Source organism: Heteronotia binoei, chromosome 19, assembly GCF_032191835.1.
Source record: "Heteronotia binoei isolate CCM8104 ecotype False Entrance Well chromosome 19, APGP_CSIRO_Hbin_v1, whole genome shotgun sequence".
In the NCBI taxonomy this organism is placed as follows: domain Eukaryota; kingdom Metazoa; phylum Chordata; class Lepidosauria; order Squamata; family Gekkonidae; genus Heteronotia; species Heteronotia binoei.
Window position 1 is genome coordinate 22,852,979 of NC_083241.1, and position 20,024 is coordinate 22,873,002.

The 20,024-nt window shown below is 47.9% G+C and overlaps 1 protein-coding gene across 1 annotated transcript in view; it reads right to left on the minus strand.

The window, feature by feature from the left end:
• Window positions 1–20,024, minus strand: part of PDE8A (phosphodiesterase 8A) — a 213,336-nt gene that overhangs the window by 30,073 nt on the left and 163,239 nt on the right. The window contains exons 5-8 of the mRNA XM_060260067.1: window positions 16,191–16,248; window positions 15,096–15,184; window positions 13,579–13,657; window positions 7,702–7,839 (exon numbers count right to left, since the gene is read on the minus strand). Of these exons, the coding sequence (XP_060116050.1) occupies window positions 7,702–7,839; window positions 13,579–13,657; window positions 15,096–15,184; window positions 16,191–16,248 (364 nt within the window). The remainder of the gene's footprint in view (window positions 1–7,701; window positions 7,840–13,578; window positions 13,658–15,095; window positions 15,185–16,190; window positions 16,249–20,024) is intronic.

The following is a 20,024-nucleotide window of genomic DNA, read 5'->3' on the forward strand; positions in this document are numbered from 1 at the left end:
CGCCACCAACCCGACATAAGGTGGGAGGAACAGATCGTCCGGTTCCCAGATTGGAGGTGCGAGCATCACCACTGGCGCCCCGAATGGGGGCCGCACGCTCCCCCCCAAAACATGCGGGCGTGCCTCACACTTGAGGAAGTCGCCTCCATCCCCAAGGAGTACCGAGACTTAAAACTGGCATTTAGCGAGAAGGAAGCGGATGAGCTACCGCCCCACCGCCCTACAGACTGCGCCATTGAGTTAATCCCCGGGCAGCAGCTTCCCAAAGCGAAACTGTACTCCATGGGTTGGGCGGAGAAGGCGGAACTCCGAAAGTTTTTGGACAAAAATCTAAAGCGTGGTTTTATTCGACCGGCCACAGCCCCCCATGCCGCCCCCGTTCTATTCCGAAAGAAAAAGGACGGGTCGCTTAGACTTTGCACAGATTTTCGTGCGATAAACGGGATTTCCATGTCCAACGCCTACCCGATCCCGTTGATAAAGGACTTGTTAAACACTGTAGCAAAGGGGAAAATATTTACCAAACTCGACCTCCGGGACGCGTACTTTCGCGTCCGCATCAAAGAGGGGGACGAATGGAAAACAGCCTTCAACACCCCACTGGGACAATTTGAATACCTTGTCATGCCGTTTGGGCTACAGGGAGCCCCGGGCGTTTTTATGAACTTTATCAATGAAGTGCTGCGGGACTTCCTGTTCAAGGGGGTGGTGGTGTACCTTGATGACATCATTATCTATTCACAAGATCTAAAGTCTCATGTGCCTTTGGTCAGAAAAGTGTTAAGCACCCTTTGTAAACACAAACTGTATGCCAAACTGTCGAAATGTGAATTCCACAAGACCGAACTTGATTATTTGGGCTTCCGGGTGTCGGGGGAGGGATTGTCCATGGACCCCGCAAAGGTCCAAGCGGTGTTAGACTGGGAACCCCCTCGAACCCGCAAGCAATTACAAAGTTTTATCGGGTTCGCTAACTTTTACCGCGACTTCATAAAGGGGTTCGCCACGGTCATGCTCCCCCTTACAGAACTCCTCAAAACCAAGGGGAAAGGTGACGAGGCTAAAAAACCCGGCGCACGCCTAACGTGGACGCCGGAGTGCCAAAAAGCTTTCACTGAGCTAAAACGCCTCTTCACCTCCGAACCCGTGCTGGCACACCCTGACGAACTAAAGCCCTTCGTGGTCCAATGCGACGCCTCCGACGCCGCTGTGGGAGCCATATTGATGCAGAGGGGGGAAAATGGGGCGCTCCGACCATGTGCCTATATTTCCAGGAAATTTTCCAATGAACAGAGGAATTGGTCAGTCTGGGACAAGGAAGCGTTTGCAGTCATGTTTGCCCTAAAGACCTGGCGCTCCTGGCTTGAAGGAGCAAGAGTCCCCTTCGAAATTTGGACCGATCACAAAAACCTGGAAGCCCTCACTGGGCGTCGCAAAATGACTGCAAAACAGATCCGGTGGGCAGGCTTCTTTGCTAAGTTTGATTTTGTGCTGAAACACATCCCAGGCTCAAAGAACTTTTTAGCGGACGCCCTTTCCCGCCTGCCCCAACACGACAGTCTTAGAGAGGAGGTGGTAGACTCACTAATTTCCCCCTCAGCCATCGCGGGGGGAGTCACCACCCGCTCCGGCAAACAGACCGACCCTCCGGACTTAGAATTGCTTGCTCGATTCCTCTCGGAGTACAAACAAGAAGCTGACCGCCCCCCCAACTTGGTCAAAGCCGAGAACGGGCTCTATTTACATAATGAAAAAATCTATGTGCCCGATCCCCTCAGAAAAGAGGTTTTGGACCGCTGCCACTCAAGCCGCTTGGCCGGCCACTTTGGCTATGTTAAAACGCTCAACTTGCTCACCCGCCAATTTTGGTGGCCGAAAATGAAAAAAGATGTTTCGGAATTTGTACTGTCATGTCCCACGTGCCTCATGGCAAAACGGAGGGGGGGCAAACCTCCGGGCCACCTAGTCCCCCTCCCTACAGCAACCCGACCTTGGTCGGTAGTCTCCATGGACTTTATTGTAGAGCTCCCGCCTTCGCAGGGCAAGACAGTCATCTTGGTCGTAGTCGATACCTTTTCAAAGCAGGCTCACTTCATTCCTTGCAAACAATTACCTACCGCCAAGAAACTTGCCCAGCTCTTTTTCACTCACATTGTACGCCTACACTCATTCCCAGACAAGGTCATTAGTGACCGCGGAACACAGTTCGTTGCCAACTTCTGGCGGGAGTTCTGCAAACTGGCTGGTATTGAGCAAGGATTGAGTTCTGCCTACCACCCCCAGTCGGACGGACAGACGGAGAGGGTTAATGGCCTTCTAGAGCAATACCTCCGCTGCTTCATTAATTTCCAACAGTCCAACTGGGTAGACCTCCTCCCCTTTGCAGAATACGGCTACAACAATAGCCTCCATAGCTCAACCAAAACCTCCCCTTTTCAAATCATCAATGGCTACGAGGGCAAGCCGTTCCCCACGCTCGCCCTCCCAGCTAACCCATCCCAACCCACATCGTGCCAACAATGGTGGGAGGGACTTCGTGAAGGCTGGAAGGGAATTCAGGAAAACCTGGAGGAAGCGAAAAAAGCATACAAAAAACAATTTGACAAAAAACACTCTCCGGAGTGGGATCTAAAGGTGGGGGATACAGTTTTCCTGTCAACAAAAAACCTTCCCCTTCCTCAGTCCTGTCGCAAACTGGCACTGAAGTTCCTCGGACCTTTCAAAATCAAAAGGGTGATAAATAAAGTAACGGTAGAACTCGAACTACCCAAATCTCTAAGTAAGATCCATCCTGTTTTTCATTGCAGCTTGCTTCGGAAAGACCCTGGTGCTACGTCCTTCCATCCCAGGGCCCCACCGCCCCCTCCGACGACAGTGAGGGGTCAGAGTCACCATGAAGTCCAGGAGATCCTGGACTCCAGAGTCAAACGGGGGAAACTGTATTATTTGATCAGGTGGAAACACTTCCCCCCGAGCTGTGACGAGTGGGTCGAATCTCAGAACGTAGTGGCTCCGCAACTGCTAAAAAAGTTTCACCTACTGTACCCACACAAGCCCAAAGCCGATCCCGCGGGAGGGGGCGCTTAGGGGGGGCAGTATGTCAGAACTTGTATCTTTGCTGCTGGTCCCCTATAATGTGACCAATGCTGTATGGTAGTTTTACTGTGTCTTAGAGCTATATTGTAACTGAACCAAACTGACTCCATGTTGTAACCTCTGTTTAACCCAGAGTGCCTGAATAGTAATTAACCTTGCCCCACTGGTATCCAAAATATTTGGGGCTGTAGAATGAATTATGTCTTGTCTCTGCACATTCTCACACTGGGACCCTTTGAAGCCGAACAGCATGGCCTTCGAAGTAGGGAGGCATCCTCTCTACTGATAGTGATGGTGAGAAGACAGCTGCGCCCTACAATGTGAATTGTGGCTTTGTGAGATGTTTGCTTTACGTGTATAAAATCAAGCTGATGCTGGCTCTCGCCATTACTGTTATCTTGCCTTTTCCAGCACCTAGTTCTCTTCAATAAAATCCTAGCTTTGTAACTGAGTATGGGATCCGTTTGAAGTTCATTGAGTTCTGACAGTAACCAATCCTCCAAGAGCTTACAATAGGCCCTGTAAGAAAAGCCCTGTAAGCTTCAGAAGGATTGGCTATATCGGGGGTGGGGGGGTAGCCTAATATGCAAAGGAGTTCTTGCTACAAAAAAAGCCTACAAACCTTCAACAATGTAAACGGGACCACAGAGGAGAGACTAAGCCACAACAAAAAGAAAAAACTCTCAGTGTAAAATGCAATTTTAACTTGTGAATAATAAGTATCAAAATACAAAACGAATATTATCAGTACATATCACCAAATTAAAACCTCATAAGTTACTCAGCGCTCCTACTGCCCTTATGTGGCTGAAAGCCACTAAATTACATTCAGTCCAGTATTAAAAGTAGGTGGTCCAACAGAGAACTGTTCCACTTTGCAAGCTGTTTTGGATCTCAAATCCTTCTTCCAGGGAGCATTCTTATAAGTATTGTAGAGTTTTCCAGGTCCAGTAGTGCCAAAAGAATTCCTAGCTTTCTCTAATTAGCACGCATAATAGCGGGAACGCCATAGTAAATTCTATCCTTATCAGCAATGCAGGCTTCCCTCAGAAAAGCTGCCTTTTCTGTTTGCCAGGGGGACGTGCTACCCATGGGAGGGCAGCTGGAAAAAGCTCCCAGCAGCACTCAAGAATTAACCCCTTCTGACATTCTTTTTGAACAACTTTCAAATGGCTGCATCCTTTCAATCCCATTTATCTATCAGATTTTCTCTTAGTGCCATTCTGAGGCCGCAACAAACCTCTGTTTGTCTCTAACACAGCTTGCTTCTCTTCCCACATGTGTGCAGCATAGCCAAAAACTTCCTGATGTTGGAAGCCTCCATTCAAACGCCAATATGCCACAGCATCCAAATTCAGGAACATGGGCATTCGGGAGACTGTTAAAATCAGGAGTTTAAACTATGCTTTAATCAGGCCTCAGATTCAGTGGGAGCTCACAGGAGCACAGCTCCTGAACCTTTCTGAGAGTTCCACCTCCTTGTCCATTGAATAGTATGTGCAGCTGCATAACAATCCCTGGATGAGCTTCACCACCTATTTTTCTACAAAATGACCCCTGGGTTTAATCCTAATTTGGTGAGGAGGGGGGAGACCTGGGTTTGAATCTACACTCAGCCATGAAGCTCACTGGATGACTTTGGACAAGTTCTCAGCCTATCCTATCCTGGGAGGCTTTGATGAGAAGAAAGCGAGAAAAGAAAAATCCACTGTTCCGAGCCCCTTGGTAGGAAGTGCAAGGACAACAAAGGTGACAAAGAAAATGCAGTCTAAAATCGAGCATTCTTTAGGTCAGAGCAAAATCAGCATCATTCTAAGCTTTTGCTCCTCCAACAAGTTTGAACACACTCTGGAGAACACTGCGACACTTCTATGTTCATGGCTAGATGCAAGCAGCGGCAACTGGAGCATTTCCTTCCCCGATCAGGGCTCTGATGCACACACCATGAGTCATCACTCCCTTATGCTGGACTTCTGGATGCATAAATGCCAAAACGGTACACGTCGCTCATGATTCATTACAGCATCTTCACCCAATGCAGCGTCAATAGCTGGGTGCTTCTTAACACGGCATTCACTGTCACCAAATTGTTTCACCTGACTCACATGAAAGCTACGAGTAAGCTGTGACGGGCAGGCACACGTTGTTGAACAGGCAGCCCATTCAATAGTTTTCGGTGCCGGCTCTGCAACAACAGTCCCCTTGTATTACTGGTTCTCTTTGCTGCCCATCAAGCTGTTCCCACCATTAGGAGCCATAGGCCCAATGACATCATCGTCACAGAGGATGCTGGGATTTGCTTTCCGTATGCATAGGGAAGCTGCGGTCAGTAGCCAGATAAGAAGCAAACACTAATCCCCAGAATTATGCCTTGCCTCAAAGATGGCCTTTGAATTGTGCCTTTCTAGGTGGCTGTCTAGTTTGTCCATACAGAAGAAAGGATGACTCTGGGCTAAACAAGACATGACAACCACAAGGACTCTATCTCCATTTAAAAGTGATTTTAAAATGCCACAAGGCATGTAGTACTCTTGTTACAACCCCCCCCCCCCTCTCATTTTCCTGCTGAAATAGCTGCAGGGCTGTTGCAGTACTTTCAGCACTTGGTATTACTACTACTACTACTACTACTAAAAATAATAATAATAATAATAATAATAATAATAATAATAATAATAATAATAATAATAATAATAATAATAATAATAATAATAATAATAATACAATGGCCAGAGATCCTGGAGGGGTTTTTTTTGCCAACTTGTGGGCATGAAGCAGATGTTACTGGAGGTATTTGTGAATCTCCTGCATTGTGCAGGGGGTTGGACTAGATCAGGGGTAGGGAACAGTGGATCTCCAGATGTTTTTTGCCTACAACTCCTATCAGCCCCAGCCAGCATGGCCAATGGCTGGGGCTGATGGGAGTTGTAGGCAAAAAACATCTGGAGAGCCACTGTTCCCTACCCCTGGACTAGATGATCCTGGAGGTCCCTTACAACTCTATGATTCTATGGTTCTACTTAAATTTATAGACTACCCTTCCCCAAAGGGCTTAGAGTGGTGTACAACAGGTTAAAATAAACAGACTAATTTAATATCAGATGGCATCAAATTGCACTTCATTCCCTCCCTCCCTTGTGTGGATCAGGGGCCAGTCATGGAGGAGGCACAGTGGGGCCACTGCTGTTATCAGTCACAGTGCTGTCCTCACGGTGTGGGCCATTGCTGTCCTCAGCCTGATGAAGCAAAGTCCCACAGGGTGCAGATGTCACTAGGTAGAAAGTTCCACCAGGCCAAAGCCAGGGCCAAAAAGGCCCTGGCTGTAGTTGAGGACAGCTGGATATCTTTAGGGCCAGGAACCACCAGTAAATCCTGACCTTCTGAATGTAAATGTCTTCTGGGGACATACCAAGAGAGGCGGCCATGTAGGTATCCTGGTCCCAGGCTGTTAAGGGCCTCAAAGGTCAGAACCAAAACCTTGAAGAGGATCTGGTACTCAACTTGCAGCCAGAGAAGCTGGTGAAGCACAGGACGAATGACTACTGGAGAAAATGGATGCCTTGAAGGGTGGACTCTACGGCTTTGTACTATTCTGAGGCCCCTCCCTTCCCCAAACCCTTTCCTCTCCCAGCTCCACTCCCAGAGTCTCCAGGTATTTTCCAAGGCAGACCTCGAAACCCTATCCGGGGGGGGGGGGGCAGTGAGACAAGAGAACCTCAACCCGCTGTACTGCATGTGCAATCACAATCAGGCCCTGATTGCATTTTAAAGTGCAATCACTTTAAAATGGTGGTGGTGTCCTCACGGTGGCCATGAGGAAGCTATCTCATCTAGTTTGGCTCTTCGTTCCCCAGAGTAGCTGCAATTCCTGCTTGCCACTAGTAAAGGCTTTGTGGTTTATGATGCCATATGTCATGCTTCCCACTGTTGAGCACCAAGAAAATATCCAATCTGAACCTAAAGTCTGGTTCACTTATTACGCTCCAACACACATACATTTGAGATAATTCCAGTGGCCACCTTAAAAGGCCTCCAGTTCAAGCATTCTGTTGCTAGCTGTTATGCAGTGGACTCAAGTGAAGACTTCAGATGTTCCTGCCTGGCTCATTGGAGCCATATGGACTGAGCCTGGGGACTTGGGAACAATGGGCTGCAGGATCCAAATCTCTGCTGCCCTGGACCAATCACAAGCCCCTGCCAGTTTGAATGACCCAATAACATGATTGCGCGGGAACCCAGGCATGTATATAAGTTTGGCCCCGTTGGCCCAGTTCTCAGCCTCGTAGTGCAGCCATCCACTATGCTGTACCTAATAAAGAGCTTGTTATCACTTATCCTTTGACTCATCAATGCATAGAACCCACTCTATAATACTAGCACTGGCCCTTCAGGCTAATTACCGAGTGAACAGAGACGGAACAGGAACTTGGCAGAAACAACTCCTCGGCTTTTTGAAAAGCCACAATATATTGCCTGTTCTGCTTCGCTTGAGGAGAGGGTGGGATATAAATATAAGGTAAATAAAAATATGTCATTCTCTTAAAAAACCTGTAAAATTCGCCAATCTCTACAAACCATTAACAAACAACTATGTGACTGCTTTACCTTTTCGATCTTGATGCAAGAATTAATAGTTTCAAGGAGATCAGCTTTTTTTTCATTTGTAGGCACTTCTGTTAATTCCTTTCCTATTAATTCGCCGTTTTCATAGCCCATCATTGTTTCAAATGCAGGGTTGATGTACTGTGGGAGGAGAAAAAAAAAATCACTCTGGGGAAACCAATGCAGGGTGGGGAATACAGATCCACCTATGCCCCGATCAGAGTTTAAATCTCACAATGCACTTCTCAAGACCGCAGAGAAATCCCTTCCCCACAATCCTAAAAGAGCCACTTGGGTTTTTGCCTCTCCTCCCCCCACAGTCAGGGTGTGTGAATGTATTTCTGAAATCTTGGCAGGAGGCTTGTGGAATTCAGAGAGTAAGCTGTGGCACAAATCAATTAAAAATACGAGGCTGATCACAAACCAGGCAACAGGACAATGCCTCAAAATATCCCGCATAGCAGTGCAGATGCAAATTGCACTGTGAAAAGTCTGCAGAACTTGTGACTAAGCAAAACAGGCGCCGCTCACCAGCCAGACCTTGCAGCTCATCAACTGCCTGATAAAACCCCTGGCTGGGCTGGGCTGGCAAGCAGCGCTCAGCAAAGAAAGCCCATAGCTCAGTGGCAGAACTTCTGCCATTCATGCCTCCCCTCTTAGAAGAGCCTCCTGTAGCAGCCATTCCAGTTGGAGGAATCAGAGGGGGAACTGAGGCAGCCACGCCTCCTCCTATCCCAGATGGGTTCTCTCTCTCTCTCTCAGCCTATCAGAAGCAAAGTGGAGTCAGAGAGGCCTCCTCTATCAGCTATTTCTTTGCCTCTTCCCCACTCAGAAGCATTTCTCGCAATGCCCTTTCCAACCAGTTTGATTTGATTTATTCGATTTGTATCCTGCTCTCCCCTGTGCCCAAGCTGCAGTACTGCAGTCCTAAGCTCTGCTCACGACCTGAGTTCGATCCCCGGCGAAAGCTGAGTTTTCAGGTAGCCGGCTCGAGGTTGACTCAGCCTTCCAACCTTCCAAGGTTGGTAAAATGAGTACCCAACTTGCTGGGGGGGAAAGTGTAGACAACTGGGGAAAGCAATGGCAAACCACCACGTGAAAAGTCTGCTCTGAAAATGTTGTGAAAGCAACGTCACCCCAGAGTCAGACGCAACTGGTGCTTGCACAGGGGACCTTTCCTTTCCTTTCCTCCCCTGTGCCCAGGCTCAGAGCAGATGACATCATGACAAAAACATTCCAAACAAATAAATACAATAAATACCGAAAACAGATACTATAACAAACTGTAAACTACAATATAATTGAAGATGGTGTAAAACTCAGGAGTGCATAACCTTTCTGATCTGCAAGGGGAAGGGAAGGAAAGAGGAGAGAGGAGGTCAGTCAAAGGTGGAATTCATCACTGTCTTCAACCATAGGCCTGGCGGAACAACTCTGTCTCACAGGCCCTGTGGAACTGTAATCGGTCCCACAGGGCCTGGGTCTCAGCTGGAAGAGTGTTCCACCAGGCTGGAGCCAGACCCAGAAAAGCCCTGGCTCTGCTCAAGGACAACCAGATGCTCTCGGGGCCAGGCTCACCAGCAAATTTTGACCACTAGAGCATAACACTCTCTGGGGGGTATGCTAGGAGAGGTAGTACATAACTGCCACATGAGCCTAAACAACTGGGGCAAACGAGGGAAGAAGAAGAAGAATTGCAGATTTATACCCTGCCCTTCTCTCTGAATCAGAGACTCACAGTGGCTTACAATCTCCTTTATCTTCTTCCCCCACAACTGACTCCCTGTGGGGCTGAGAGAGCTTTCACAGAAGCTGCCCTTTCAAGGACAACTCCTATGAGAGCTATGGCTGACCCAAGGTCATTCCAGCAGGTGCAAGTGGAGGAATGGGGAATCAAACCCCGTTCTCCCAGATAAGAGACTTAACCGCACACTTAACCACTACACCAAACTGACCATGCCTGTCCCACAAGATTGCTCATGACCAAAGGTCGGCTCCTGGAACCTGTCTCTGGGATATCACGAAAATGGAGGTAAGGCTGGTCAGCATGCAGGAGCAGGACTTTCTTGGTTGCAGCCCCTCAGACTCTGGAATTCCCTGAATTAAAGTGAAGCATCTTGCCCCCTCATTTTTTGGCTCTCGAGCCTTTTTAAGACTATTATTTTAGTGAGTATGTTTGGTGGTTTTATCCCTCAACCAGAATAGGCTTGCCAATCCCCAGGTGGGGGTGGGGGATCCCCCGGTTTGGAGGCCCTCCCCCCACTTCAGGGTCATCAGAAAGCAGGAGGGGGGAGGAAATGACTGCTGGGAACTGCATTATTCCCTATGGAGAACGATTCCCATAGGGTATAATGGAGAATTGATCTGTGGGTATCTGGGGGGCTGGTTTTTTGAAGTAGATGCATCAAAGTTTTAGCATAGCATCCAGTGCCTCTACCCAGAATACCTGCCAAGTTTCAAAAAGATTGGACCAGGCGGTCCAATTCTATGAGCCCCCAAAGAAGGTGCCCTCGTTCTTCATTATTTCTAAAGGAGGGAAGGCATTTAAAAGGTGTGCAGTTCCTTTAAATCTGATGGCCTGAACTCCCTTTGAAGATAAATCATGCTTGTCACACCCTTGCTTCTGGCTCCACCCCCAATGTCTCCTGGCTCCACCCCCAAAGTCCCCAGATATTTCTTGAATTGGACTTGGCAACCCTAAACCAGAAGCTGCTGTCTTTTACTATTGACTTGCTGGTTCTAATAGTTTTATTACTCACTTAGAACTGTTAAGCTTGCCTGGTATTTGTGCTGACTTTAGCATTTCTATTAAAATTAATTTTCAATTTAAAAAAACACCCAGTACTTATACTAAGCCAACTTGAAGATAGTTTTTATTAGAGATCCACCTCTTAAGACAAATAAGCAAGCTTGAGATCTAAGTAGGTAGGGTGGCCAGATCGTCCCGGTCACCCGGGAAAGTCCCGATTCTGGCCCCCAATTCCCACCTCCCGGGCTGGCTATACCGGGACCATTAGAGATCCCGGTTTAGCCAGCGGGGAGCCGGCGGGCCGCGCGCGTGGTCGGGGAAGGCGGCGAATGAGGGACCGAGCGTCCCTGCGCGTGCGCACGGCGGTGTGGCGGGCTCTGCGCATGCGCGGGGCCAGGAGAGTGGGCGGCGTAGGGCCCGCCACACCGCCGTGTGCACGCGCAGGGACGCTCGGTCCCTCACTCGCCGCCTTCCCTGACCGCGCGCGCGGCCCGCCGGCTCCTCTCGCTGGCGTAGGGCCCCGGCGGCGGCAGAGGGGGAGGCGGCGGCGGAGGCCGTGGCCGGAGCGGGAGGCGGGCCGGCGGCGCCTGCGTACCGGGAGGCCCCGGGTCGGTGGGCTCGGCCGCCTCCTCCTCAGCCGCCGCCAGCCCCGCCAGCAGCACCAGCCGCCGCTGCGCCTCCTGGCCAGCCTGCCTGCCCGGAGGGGAGGCCGCACCCTGGGAGAAGGTAAGCCGGCAGGCAGGGAGGGAGGGAGGGGGCCGAAAGCGGGGGGGGGGGGCGGCTGGCGGGAGGGGGCGGCTGGCCTTCCTTCCTCCCTTCCTTCCCTCCCTCCTTCCTCCTTCCCTCCCTCCTTCCCTCCCTCCCTCCTTCTTCCCTCCCTCCCTCCTTCCTCCTTCCTTCCTTTCTTCCTTCCTCCCTCCTTCCCTCCCTCCTTCTCCCCTCCCTCCCTCCTTCTCCCCTCCCTCCCTCCTTCCTTTCTTCCTTCCTCCCTCCTTCCCTCCCTCCTTCCTTCCCTCCTCCCTTCCTTCCCTCCCTCCCTCCTCCCTTCCTTCCTTCTCTCCCTCCCTCCTTCCTTCCTCCCTTTCTTCCTTCCTTCCTCCCTCCTTCCTTCCCTCCTTCCTTCCTTCCCTCCCTCCCTCCTCCCTTCCTTCCCTCCCTCCTTCCTTCCTCCCTTTCTTCCTTCCTCCCTCCTTCCCTCCTTCCTTCCTTCCCTCCCTCCCTCCTTCCCTCCCTCCTCCCTCCCTTCCTTCCTTCCTTCTTTCCTTCCTTCCTTCCTTCCTTCCTTCCTTCCTTCCGTGGCTCTCAAATATCCGATGTTCATGTCTTGCGGTTCTCAAACATCTGACCTTTATTCTGTGTTGCTCTTTTGTTAAGCAACTCTGGCCACCCCTGGGGTAGACAATACTGACTTTGGTGGGCCCAAGCACTGATTCAGTGTAAGGGAGCTTTGTGTTTGTGTCTTCTGGTGCAATTTTGTTCTCAAATCCTGTATTTACTTCATCAGTATAAGGCACTTTCTCAACTGTGCTGCATAATGCAGCCTATTTATTTTGTCCTGTTTGCTCTGTTGGCTCTATCTGCGCCACCTTCATCACTTTCGGGGTGTGGATCCCCCAGTGGGGTGGTCTCCCGACTTCCTCCGCCGGCTGTTTCTGATAGCCCTGCGCCCCCTCTTTCATTTGATATGTGTCCCGTGCGGGTGCCACCCTCCCGCCGGGAGATGCAGCCTGTCGGTCACTTCCGGGTTCCTGTCCTGCATCTCGACCTGTGTTATTAGTGACAGGCTGCTTCAGCGGGCCGCTGCGCCGGCCCCCTGGGTCCCACAACGATGGGACCGATGCCACAGGGACGGGCTCAAAACACTCTATAACCCCTCAAAAGAACAGCAGTCTAGCTTGCTTCCCCCGAGCCCTGCCGCCATAAGCCTCAAGGGGGCTCATTTTGCGGCATCTCCCGGCGGGAGGGTGGCACCTACACGGGACACATATCAAATGAAAGAGGGGGCGCAGGGCTATCAGAAACAGCCGGCGGAGGGAGTCGGGAGACCACCTCACTGGGGATCCACACCCCGAAAGTGATGAAGGTGGCGCAGATAGAGCCAACAGAGCAAACAGGACAAAATAAATAGGCTGCATTATGCAGCACAGTCTCACTGGAATCTCACTGGAATCTGACTGGCTTCTCAGCATAGAACCCGTTCTCTCTAGTCTTCTCACTTTGAAAAAAGTAAAAAAAGAGTTTTATTTAACTTTATTTCCCCCTTTCCCTCTCTATAAATAATCTTGGTGTTTCCGGCGGTGATATTTGGGGGATTTTTGGGGACGTCACAGGAAGTGCTGTAAAGTAACTTCCTGTTTCCGGCAGTGGCATTTGGGGGAAATGATGTCATTTGGGGGAAATGATGTCACAGGAAGTGATGTCACTTCCTGCTTCCGGCAGGTGGCGCGGGGGAAATGATGTCACAGGAAGTGATGTCACTTCCTGCTTCCAGCAGGTGGCGCGGGGGAAAATGATGTCACAGGAAGTGATGTCACTTCCTGTTTCCGGCGATGGCACGACGTCGTTGGAAGTGACGTCACTTCCTGTTTCCAGCGGGGAAACGCTGCGTGCGCACACACACATTCCTTCCCCCCCCCCCAAGGTGTCCCTGGCTGGCCTGCAGATATTATGGCCACCCTAGATCTAAGAGTCTTCCTCTTCTTTTCTTCTTTTCCCAGCGCTTTTGGGCTGTCAAACAAGATCCCAAAACCCATGTCCATCCAACCACCCAGCTTTCTCTGAGCATCAGTTTCAATTTAATACGCATTCCACAGTACAATCCTAAACAGAATGCATACCCTTCTAATCCAATTAAATCTAAATCCAATTAAAGGCTGTCATGTCTAAAGGGTGTAACTCCATTTAGGATTGCAATGTAAACTTAAAATAACACTGAGATGGAAATATCTCCTATCCAGAGTCCATCCAGGAAATGAGGGGAGGTTCAGCAAAGAGACCAGATTCTACTGCTGTTTTGTGAATATGAAAAACAAAAATTATATCTGGCCAGATAGCCTTCTGAACTGGAAATTATTGCAGTAAAGTCATAGAATGACCTTTGACACCCCTAAGGAGAAAAAAACAGTACAAACCTGTATTACATGGTCTTCACCTGTGATCTCAATGGCTTCTTGACTTTTCTCCAATGCCGTAAATATTGAATTACAAGCCCTGAAAACATAAGATGCAAGCTAATTAGAGCTGAGTGGCCCAACATGTCATTTCTGGAACCTTAACAAATATTAACCAAATCACAGTACAAGCAACTAGTTCAAGCAACAGACTTTCTCTTTTGAAGACTAATAGCAGCAAATCTGAGTGGGTGACTGGCCTTCTGCTGCCCCCAACTTAAAGAAAAGGAAAAGAAAACTGAACCCGCACACATTTGACTCAGAAGCAAGTCCTGCTGAGTTCAGTGAGGATTACTACCAAAGAAGATTGGTAGTAACAGCCTTAACTTGTAAGAAGGGGAGAATGTTGTAAGCCACTCTGGGTCCCCACTGCAGTGAAAAGTGGGCCTCTGTTAGGGATGCCAGCCTCCAGGTGGGACCTGGGGATTTCCTGGAATTACAGCTCATCTCTGGACTACAGAGATCAGTCCCCCTGGAGAAAATGGCTGCTTTGGGGGGGACTCTATGGCATTGCACCCTACTGAGGTCCCTGTCCTCCTCAGGCCCAACCCCCAACCCCCCAGGGAGTTTCACACACTAAACCTGGCCACCCTACCCCCTCAGTGTGCAGGAGGGACCTGCAGCCCTTGCCTCAGTGGCCCTAAAGGCCAAACAACAGCTGTCCAAGGAATTCACACAGTGCTTACAGGAATAGCTCATATAGGACAGACATCTACAGTGAAGCCACTGGATGGTATGGTTGCCAGCCTCCAGGTGGGACCAGGAATCCTCCCCAAAGTACTACCAGGATTGCAGATCCCAGTTGGGAAATACCTGGAGATTCAGGAGGTGGAGCCTGAGGAAGGCGAGGTTTGAGAAGGGGAGGGACTTCAATGGGGGATAGTGCCATAGAGTCAACTTTCCAAAGCAGCCATTTTCCCAAGGGAAACTGATCTCTGTCAGTTGGACCCCTCCTCCCAAAAAAGGGGGGGGGACCCAGTACAAGAAACATAATAAAAAAAGGTTGGAACAAAAACAACAATTGAATGAAATTGAACACACAGTGCTAATATAAAAATACACAGTATATTTTACTTCTGTTGCCTGTTGTAATCCCAGAACATCTCCAGCCACCATCTGGTGGTTGGTATCCCTAAGTACTGCCAATCTCCAGACTACAGAGATCAGTGAAATCCCTCCCCAACTTTGTCTCCTAACCCAAATCTGCAAGAATCCCCTAGGCTGGAGTTGGCAACCCTATCAGGCAGCCTTTGAGATCTCATATTTTATTTCCCCCAGCACAACCTGGCTCTCTTGTTCTGGGCCAAGCTTTTGAACATAATTCTAACAATCTGAAAGTACACAGATTTGACTTGTAATGGTTCACTCTGGAAGTCACCAGGACCCCTCTCATTGGCAGCTGCATCTCTTCCGATACTGGGAAGCTGATTGCTTAGTGTGGGCAATGTTTTTCCCTCCTAAACACAGGCTAACATTACCTTAGTTTAAATTGTGCCCGGACTTCTCCAAATTCCAGTTGAATGAGTTCATTGTAACAGGCCATGATGTTGGCATTTTCTGTGTACCTCTATATAACAACAACAAAAAAATTAAATCATTTCAATTGCTCATTTACCTAGGGATAAAACTGGGATTTAATATCTATTTTTAAAAAATCTTCTTGCTACCTGCCAGACACAGGGATGGATCCTGACTGGCTACTCTGTGGGCATAAGGAACAAGATTTTGAGGCCTTCCCAGCTCCCCCAAGATGGGGCAAGTGGGAAAACAGCTCTCTGCCAGCAGTAGCTCTTCAGCACACAAAAACCATTGTTGCGATCCAAGCCATATATTTCTGCTTTATTAATAGGCCCATTTCCACCTCGACCCCATTTACTCTATGGTTTTCTTAAGTCATTTGCTAGCCTTCTATTTGTAAAACCTTTCAAAAATGTAGGATAAATCAAAGATATAGAATTGTTTTGTTCTTTAATTTGCTTCTCAAATAAAGACATCCAGGGTTTTGTAGAAAAATTCCAGCAGGAACTCATTTGCATTTTAGGCCACACACCCTATCACCATTGTTTCATACAAGGCTTTTTTGTAGAAAAGGCCCAGCAGGAACTCACTAGCATATTAGGCCACACACCCTGACACCAAGCCAGTTGGTCCTGTGCGTTCTGCTCAAAAAAAGCCCTGAAGACACCTCTTTCCAAAAGAACAGAGGTGAATGATTCCATGATGGAGGCAGAAAGGCAATCACCTGCTTGTGATGTGATGGAAGACATACAAAAGGCGCGTGTATCATATGTAACGTAGCAGCAAAAGTCCAACATTTGCTCAATGTCGGCATTCCCACATTTAAACAGAAGGGCAGTTCTTGTGTGAAAGCTGACAATCCAAACCAGAGATGTATGCTTCCCCGCTTTCAGACACACAAGGGAGAATGCAGGCAAGCACATTAAGGGGACTATTAACACTCACTTGCATTTATCCACACTGCAGACCTTCTCTCTATAAGAGGCAGAGGACATCTGTAAAGAGCCTTGGGATATGGGCAGACCAAAACTTTCACCATAAACAAATATACCTACCCTTGTGAAGCCAGCAGAAATGAGGGGCAATATTGAGGATTCTTCACGTTCTGCATGCCTTAAAAACAGAATTGTGGGAAGACATCAGAAACTGTTAATTTATTACTAATAAATTAATAACTTCTTATCAGAAATTACTAAATTACTGATTTACTGAATCCTCATCTCAGCAGCAGTTATATCATTGAGTCTGCTGGCAGGCTCCTGAATACTTTCCACAGAGTGTACCTGATATGGCCATCATGACAACTACGCCAGCAATGGTCACATGGGCACAAATCCAAGTAGATTTCATGGGAATCCCTTTGTTGAATTCTAAAAATGTATATCCTGCTTCCCAGCAGTAGCTTCTCATGTAGCTTGCAATCAAACACAAGCGTATAGTTATTACTATATATTGTTTATTACTATTTATTACTATATAGTGTTACTCTATATATATTGTTTATGTTCTCCATTTGCACAGCCTTCCTGCAGCTTCGCACATATGCTACAAAAGAGGGAAAGGACAGAAGGGAAAATAAGCAAATTAAGATTCCATCTCTTAGTTAAACTATAATAGCTAGATATTGAATTGCAGTATGGCCAATTCAGGAGAGAAGCCAAGTGGCAGCCAATGGAGGTAGGCCGGTCAGGTCTCCTACTTTGGCAGGACCCTCTAGCATGCAGTGAAATTGAATTGCCAAGTCCAATTCAAGAAATATCTGGGGAGTTTGGGGGTGGAGCCAGGAGCAAGGTTGTGACAAGCATAATTGAACTCCAAAGGGAGTACTGGCCATCACGTTTAAAGGGACCACACACCTTTTAAATGCCTTCCCTCCATTACAAATAATGAAGGATGGGACACCTTTTTGGAGGCTCATAGAATTGGACCCTCTGGTGCAATCTTTTTGAAACTTGGAGGGTGTTTTGAAGAGAGGCATCAGATACTATGCTGCAAAATTAGTGCCTCTACCTCATAAAACAGCCCCCCCCAGAGCCCCAGATATCCACGGTTCAATTATCCATTATACCTTATGGCAGGGGTGGCCAACGGTAGCTCTCCAGATGTTTTTTGCCTACAACTCCCATCAGCCCCAGCCATTGGCCTTGCTAGCTGGGGCTAATGGGAGTTGTAGGCAAAAACATCTGAAGAGCTGCCGTTGGCCACCCCTGCCCCCACCTGGGGACTGGCAACGCTACAAACCATAGCTATGAGTACTCGATAGTAAGTTGCCCCAATGTGTTGATGTCACTTCCAGTTCATGCCAAAAGTGATATCAAGATGCTGGGTGAACACCAGACAGGTAGCCCCCCCTCCCAAAAAAACCACTCTCTCACTGGAGAATACATAGGATTTTTGAATCCTCTAGGGGTGCCAATCCCCAGCTGGGGGCAGGGGATCCCCTGGTTTGGAGATTCTCTCCTCTCCCCCTTTCAGGGTTATCAGAAAGTGAGGGGAGGGGAGGGGAATGTCTGCTGGGCACTCCATTATTCTCTATGGAGAACGCTTCCCATGGGGTATAATGATCCGTGGGTATCTGGGGCCCAGGGGGGCTGTTTTTTTTAGGTAGAGGCACCACATTTTCAGCATAGCATCTGGTCCCTCTCTTCAAAACACCCCCAAGTTTCAAAAAGATTGGAACATGGGGTCCAATTCTATGAGCCCCCAAATAAGGTGCCCCTAACCTTCATTATTTCCAAATGGAGGGAAGGCATTTAAAAGGTGTGCGGTTCCTTTAAATGTGATGGCCAGAACTCTTTTTGAAGTTCAGTCATGCTCATCACACCTTTGCTTCTGGCTCCACCCCCAAAGTCCCCAGATATTTCTTGAATCAGACCTGGCAACCCTACTCTCCTCTGTCCTTGAACCAGACAGATGGAACAACTTCTGATGGAAACAACTCTGGGAGGAACGATCAAAATGGCAGCTGACGCCAGAGAAACCTGGAGGAAGGCTCTCACTGTTTCACCTCACCCCGTGAGGCAGTCAGATGAAATGCCTTAAGCACACCTTTTAAGAAGTAGTTCTTAAAGGGTTTTCTGGTGCCGTGAGAACAACCTTTGGTCACAAGTAGATTTTTCATTATAAATGAAGCAGAACAGAAATGAAAGAGTGACAGAAGCTGCATTAATAAAGCATGTTCTTGTACGGCCATTTTGTTTCTGAAACCCTAAGTCAGGTCACTGTTTATCTCAAAGTCTGCTGTCTCAACGTTTACCAATACAGGAATCTGCAACTGCTATGGAAGAGCTGAATTATTTTCCTAGTTCTTCATTGCATGACGGAAATATTTTTCAGGAGTATATATATATTCTACTTATATAGGCCTTTTTTTCTCAGGAAACCTTTAAAAATGCCATTCTCTTTCCCTTTCCAATTAGTCTGTCCCGGCCACATTTGCAACAAGAGGGCAATTTGTCTACATAGCTATCATTGCTTTGCTTTTGTAATCCACAAGGAGCTTCTTTGGTTTACTTTGTTATATGCTCAAAATTGGAAATCTACATCATTACCTATGATAGAGGAATGGCTAGTCAAGATGATGGAGCTTGCAGAGATGGTCAAACCTATGTCTTTGATAAAAGAAAATACTTTACTTGAATTCATACCTACAGGGAAACCCTTTATGGACCTTGCATAAAAAGGAAAATTGTACTGACTTATGGCTTTGAAAACTAAAAGGCAAAGATAATTAGCTTATACAGAAAGGTGATATATTCTCCTTTGTTTGATTACAGACAAAGGTGGTTAGAGGTGAATGTAAGGATTCCTGTAGCAGAGAAGGTCAGATACGCTTGTCTTTTTCTCTTGTTTTCAATTGTGTTAGTTTCTTTTTGTGTGTGTGATTCTATTTTACTTTGTTTTTCTTCTTCTAACCTTTTTACTTCATGTATAAAAACCTTAATAAAACTTATTTTTAAAAGAAGGAAAGCTGCAGATGTAACTAGACAAAACAGTGGGAAATCCATATCCTTTAAAAGGGTGGGGGTAATATGAGTTGCTTGAGAGTCCCTTGGACTATGAGAAGATCAAACCAGTAAGTCCTAAGGGAAATCAACCCAGACTGTTCCTTGGAAGGTCAGATGCTGACCTTCCAAGCTCAAATACTTTGGCCACCAAATGAGAAGGGAACACTCCCTAGAGAAGACCCTGATGCTGGGAAAAACAGAAGGCAAAAGAAGAAGGGGACGGCAAAAGAGGAGATGGCTGGACAGCGTTACTGACGTAACTAACATGAATTTGAGTGGACTTTGAAGGATGGTGGAAGACAGGAGGGCCTAGCGTGACTTGTTCCATGGGATTGCAAAGAGTCGGACTTGACTATGTGATTGAACAACAACAATATGAGGGGTGTGTGTGTGCGCGCTTGAGTGTGTGTGTGTGTGTGGTAGTGGTGGTGGGGTCCCGCAATCATATTGGGCCATGGCTTCCCACCCTTCCCCACACATTACATTCTGCACCAGCTTCCAGAACTACACAGCTCACAGGCAAGAAAGCATTGGTATTAGTGTGCTTTATCCTCAGAATAAATAGCAGCTGCAGAGGGGGGTATTCAAGTATGGAAAATCAGGTGAATCAAAGGCAAATTGTGGCAATAAGCCACAGACATGGCCAAATTAATCACCCTTTTGAGACTCCAAACTTAAGGCAGAACTCTCATGATCGTATGCCTTCTGATGTAAGTTGCTATCAAACTGCAGTAAAGAGCAGGGATGGACTAGCTGTTTAACCTACAGGGAAATTTCCTGGTGGGCTGAGCAAGCAAAGCTCAGCCCCAGCAGTTCTGCCAGCAAAGACAACTGGGGTCAGCTCATCAATTTCGTCGTTCTGCACTACTGCCAGTTTGGAGC